We start from the raw sequence: 5,713 nt of genomic DNA, 5'->3' as shown, positions 1-5,713 counted from the left end.
CTGCCTGGGCAGAAGTAACTCTGTGAGGTCTGAGGCTGGCTGCTAGCTCAGAGGTGATTGCCCTTTGTGAGTGCCTGGGTAGGAACCGGGAAGCTGCAATGCAAGGTAGGGCTAGACATGAGGCCAGTAGCAGAAAGACAGAGAGAGAGGATCCTGGGGTAGAGCCCGCACCCAGAATGCAGGGAGCACTGAGGTCAGGGAAGGGAAGGACCAGGTGAGGGCGTGGGACCTGGTGGGTGGAGCCTAGATGTGCTGGAGTTTAGGACTCCGCAGGAGCCCCTAGTAGTAGCATCAGTGTTCCGGTTAGCAGCGCCAGAGCCAGCGGGGCGGTGGCTGGGCCCAGGCTTCTGGCGCTGTTATGGACTGGGGTGGTGGTGGTGGTGGTGGTGGTGGTGGTGGTGGTGGTGGTGGTCTGGCGGGTTGTCGTAGTGGTCTGGCTTTCATCTGCAGGGGGCGCCAAGCCGCAGTCGGTGTAGGGCTCCAGGCAGCCTGCGAAGGCCATGACGTGTGCGATGTAGTTCTGCTCCTGCACTCCGTGCAGCAAGTGTGCCTGCGGGCCACGCGCGAATATCGCCACGTCCTCCCCGCCGTGGGTCTCCGACTTCACCGGCACAGCAGCCTGCTGCCGGTACGATGAGCCACCTGGAGGGACAAGATGTTAAGGGAGATGATCTCTGATCTGAGTCACCTCTGCCCGACCTTCAGGCAAGCCACCCCACCGCACTCACTGCTTTCAGCGGCGGTGACGTTGGGTCTTTCCCCTGTACCGACATAGCCTGGGCCGTTGCCATACAGGATGGAGGTGTAGGGCTTGCCGTCCAGAGCATTGAGGGGAGCCAGCCCTGCATGGGGGAAGAGAGACACGTTTTCCTGCCAAGGAATGATGCTTAGACGAGCCCCCGCCTTTTGCCTGGCCAGTGGTTCAGTCGTTGCTAGATCCCCACAAGGCAGGTGCCCTTTCTGTCCATTTTACAGACAGAGAAAACGATGGAAGTAGTTCTGTACGTAATTGACAGCCTGCCACTGTTCCCGAACCTACCGAAGATGGAGGTCCCTCGAAGTGTGTAGCCACCAAAAGAGAAGACATGGGAGTGGTCAGCAGTGACTATGGTCAGTGTGTCCCGTTCACTAGTGAGCTGGCTGGCCCTCTCAATGGCTAAGTCGAACATCACAGCCTCAGTCAGCGCCAGATAAGCTGTGCCCAGATGGTGACCACGGTCGATTCGGCCCCCTGCAGGAAGCCAGTGAGCTTGAGCCTGTCCCTGTCCATCGTCCCCTCTTTCCATGGGAGCTTGGAGACTCACCCTCTACAAAGAGGTAGAAGCCTTTGGGGTTCCTGCTTAGCACTTTCACGGCCGCCTCTGTCATATCCTTCAGAGATGGGTCCATCAGGGGGTCTCGTTGGATATCAAATTTTGTGTCGACAGGCTCAAAGAGGCCTGAGGGACAAAACCAAAATATATACTGGTGACCACCAAGCTTGGCAGTGGGGTCATGGTACATATATACACAGAGGCTCAGTGGTTGCCATGTGAGGTGTACCAGTACAGGAAGTGTGGGGCCATTACCCATGAGGTATGTCACTGACGGATCCTGGGCCTTCTGAATGAGTTGTTCACGATTCCAAACATACTGGGATCCCTAGAGGGACATAAGCAACTGGTAAGGTCCAAAGCCCTTCCCTGGTCTCCACTGTACCACTAATATTCTGCAGCCTGTCACCTGGCGCTTTGACAGCCATTCCTGCACCAGATTCCTGCCATCCAGACGGGTTCCAGTCTCATTAGCATCATCTGGATACTCAGGGTCTGGGGTTCCAGCAGGAAACATGTATTTTCGGCCCCCACCAAGGATCACCTGTGGTCAGAGAGGATGAAGGAAGGTGAACTTTAGGTTGTCTTCTGCCTCCTTTTCCTGCCAGTCCCTAGCTCCTCACCAGGTATGTGGGAACTGAACTACCCAGCCCTCAAAGACCCCAGAAGATCCAGGGAGTTCAGTCTACAGGTTGCCTGGGACCACCCCTCCCCCTCCTTCCTCCTCCTTCTCCTCCTCCCCCTCCCCTTTCCCCTCTCCCTTACCCTTTATTCCTTACATTAATGTCCATGTTGGAGATGAGTTGTGTAGCAATGTCCTTGCAACCTTCCCGCAGCGCCGAGGCAGGCATGTCAGCATCCCCATACCAATTGCGGTTCACCGTGTGAACATATGTGCCCGAGGGAGAGGCGTGCTGCACTCTGGTGGTGGTCACCACGCCTACGGATTTTCCTGAAGACAGCAAAGGTCAGGGTGAGACATCCAGTCCCCGAGGCTTACCCCCCATCGCTGAGCCTGGCTCCAACTCACCTGCTTTCTTGGCACGGTACATCACTGAGAAGACCTCATTGCCAAATGTGGTGTTGCACTGGTCGAATCTCGCAGCTGCACTCACGCCGATGGTCTTGTAGTTGGTCTTGACCCCACACAGGTAGGCGGTGGCCGTGCTTGCGCTGTCTGGAACCTGTCTGTCCACACTGTATGTCTGGGGACAGAGACACCCCTAACTGGGCTCAAAGCAGACATTTATTTCTTCACCCAAGCCTCTCTGCCTCCCTTGCCCTGGATCCCCATCAGTCTCTTCCTCACATTTCAGATGTGGCTAAGAACTCACCTTGGACAGAGCCATATATGGGAAGCGGTCCATGGCTAGGGGTGTCTCAGGTCCTAGATTACCTTCCAACTGTCCCTTTAGGATCCTGGTGGCTGTCACTGTGGGTACCCCCATCCCTGAAGGAGCAGAACCTCGTCAGGACTGAACTCTGCGGCCTTTCCGTACCCACCAGTGGCCCTAGGTACTTGGAGTACAAGGGCCGCAGGGTGGCCAGGCCTCGCTCACACACTCACCGTCTCCCAGGAAGATGATGAGGTTCTTAGCTGATGTCTGAATGGGCTGCAGCTTCTTGGCAGCATCCAGGGCCTCGGCTGCCTTCTTGTTCCAGAAGGCCGGGTTCTCCTCCTCCACTGGCCAAGGGAATAGCAGAGGAAGGGTCAGCATGAAGGGCCATGGATGGGAATGGGGTGTTTATCGGAAGGAGCCTCATTACCTGGAATGACACTAAGGGACAGCTGTAGCCTGAGGCCCAGCAGCAGCAGCACCCAGGTGCCCTGCATGGCTGGGGCTGGTGGCGGGACAGCAGCAGACAAGGAGATGAGACACCAGGGATCAACTAAAGCACAGAGTGCCTGGACTTAAATAGGGGGAGACTTTGTTCCTAACTGCACAACCCCACGCCCCTCCCATGGATCAAAGTGGCCATCCTGGCCCCACCCCATCCCCGTGAACTGAACTGAACTCCTGCTTGTTAGAGAAAAATGGCAGGGTGTGTCTAACCCAGCCTGGGCTGGGGGTCCTGACGAGTAGGCTCTGTGTGAGCACTCGGTGTCTTCCCCGGGTAGGGAGGGGGGTTATGCAGTCTGCAGTACCCACTTCTTGCTCACAATGTCCTGTACATCACTCTTGCTCCTGAGAGCTGTGGGGGCCAATAGGCTCATTCTGGGTGCTGGAGGTAGGCCTGGAAGAACACAGCTTAGATGAAGGGCCTTTGTTTGGCTTGCTGATACCTGGAGCCAAATGACAAAGGAAGCAAGGCACACTGAATGTCCTGATGTCTGCTTGGCCTGGGCAAGTACTTGGGACGCTTTCTCTTCACTGTCTGTCTCAGATGGGGTTGCAGGCAGAGCTCTATCTTCTATGATGAGACAAACATCGCACAGCAGCCTCCAACAAGAGCAACCATGTGCTGTGGCTTGAATATGGATGGAGCCTGTCCCCGAGGTGCACCAGTTGCAGGCTTGGTCCCTGGTGTGATGATGATGTTGGGAGGTGATGGAAGGGAGAGGTGACTAGGTCCTTTGAGGCTGTTTTCTTAGAAGGGGTTATGGTATTTTTCATGAGATCCTACTTAGTCCCCCCTACTAGAGGGGGTTATGATGACCAATCAAGACAGGCCTCTCCTTCATTTCTGGCTCCCTTAGGATCGTTCTCTCTGTCTCCTCATGATGCTATTCACCATGTGATGTCGTGAAGAGGACCCTTAGGAGATTCAAGCACATATAAGAGCCGGGGCATTGGACTTCCAAACCCACTTAAAGAAACCTTCGTTTTAAACATAGTCCTCACCATCCTTTGCCATTGAAAATGAAATTATATCCTGAGTGTCCTAGGGTGGATAAATGGATCAACAAACAAGAAATGGGTGGTGGCACATGCCTTTAATCCCAGTACTTGGGAGGCAGAGACGGGCGGATTTCTGAGTTCGAGGCCAGCCTGGTCTACAAAGTGAGTTCCAGGACAGCCAGGGCTATACAGAAAAACCCTGTCTTGAAAAACAAAAACAAATAAATGGAAGGGAATCTGCCAAGTGTAATTATAGAACTCAGGAGTTGGAGGCAGGAGGATTGGGCAAAGGCAGCCATGGCCACACTGTGAGTTAAAAGCTATCCCAACACTCAGGAGAAAGAGGCAGGAGGATCTCTATGGGTTTGAGACCACCCTTGTCTATGTATTGAGTTCCAGGTCAGATAGGGTCACATAGTGAGATCTCGCCTCAAAAATAAATAAATAAATAAATAAATACGATTTAAAAAGCCATCATGAGATAAGAGAGATGGAGGGAGGCAGGACTACAGATCAGTAGCAGAATGCTTGCCTAGCATACATAAGGACCCTGGGTTCAAGATCCAGAACTATGAGCAAAAACACCAGGTCCACCACCACCAAAACAGCCTCAAACCAAACTCAGACAAACCAAAGTCAAAGCCAAGGGGATCCTGACCCACACTGCAGTGGGGCTGAGCCATGAGGAGCTTGTGCTAAGTGCAACCAGCCCATCACAAAGGCACAAGCCCCGCCTCCTCGTCCTTTTCCCTCATGCCACCAAGAGACATAACATTTTCTACATACATAAGAATGAGGAGGTGCAGAAGGGATGGCTCAGAGGTTAAGGGCATCCGCTGTTCCTGCACAAGATCCAGGTTCTGTCCTCAGTTCCCACATCACGTCGCTCACAGCTGCCTGTAACTGTAGCTCCCAGGAATCTGATGGCTTCTTGGACACATGTACTCACGAATGCACTCACACATACATACATACATGTAGTTAAAAATATAATAAGGGGGGGCTGGTGAGATGGCTCAGTGGGTAAGAGCACCCGACTGCTCTTCCGAAGGTCCAGAGTTCAAATCACAGCAACCACATGGTGGCTCACAACCACCCGAAATGAGATCTGATGCCCTCTTCTGGTGTGTCTGAAGACAGCTACAGTGTACTTACATATAGTAAATAAATAAATCTTTAAAAAAATATATAATAAGGGGCTGGGGAGATGACTAGGTGGTTAAAAGCACTGGCTGCTCTTCCAGGGGACCCCGATTCAATTTATAGCACACATGGTAGCTCACAAATATCTGTTACTCCAGTTCCAGGGGAATCGGATACTCTCATCTAGCCCCTGAAGGGGACACACACACACACACACACACACACACACACACACTGCACAGACCTAACCCACACCTAAACACCCGTACATACAAAATAAAAATGGCTGGGTGGTGTAAGGAAAATCTTTTAAAACAAAGTATAAAAAGTTTCTGTTTAATGAAGTCCATGACAGCAAACAAGAAAAAGCAAAGACGAAGGCTCCATAGCCAGGGGCCGGGGGATGGGAGAGGTGGG

The 5,713-nt window shown here is 53.1% G+C and overlaps 1 protein-coding gene across 1 annotated transcript; it reads right to left on the bottom strand.

Annotated features, from left to right (window-relative positions):
* Positions 1–259: 259 nt before the first annotated feature.
* On the bottom strand, positions 260–3,147 carry LOC110298263 (intestinal-type alkaline phosphatase). Its single transcript, XM_021167402.1, has 11 exons — positions 3,081–3,147; positions 2,881–2,997; positions 2,648–2,763; positions 2,344–2,518; positions 2,093–2,265; positions 1,723–1,857; positions 1,569–1,641; positions 1,305–1,439; positions 1,040–1,231; positions 729–842; positions 260–642 (listed from the first exon to the last, which is right to left on the bottom strand). The coding sequence occupies exons 1-11, from the start codon at positions 3,145–3,147 to the stop codon at positions 260–262; spliced, it is 1,680 nt and encodes a 559-aa protein (XP_021023061.1).
* Positions 3,148–5,713: the final 2,566 nt, after the last annotated feature.

Source organism: Mus caroli, unplaced genomic scaffold (assembly GCF_978045245.1).
Source record: "Mus caroli unplaced genomic scaffold, Mus_caroli_1 scaffold_1, whole genome shotgun sequence".
Classification (NCBI taxonomy): Eukaryota; Metazoa; Chordata; class Mammalia; order Rodentia; family Muridae; genus Mus; species Mus caroli.
Note: the sequence above shows the minus strand (reverse complement) of the source record. Positions and strands in the feature narration are given on the sequence as shown.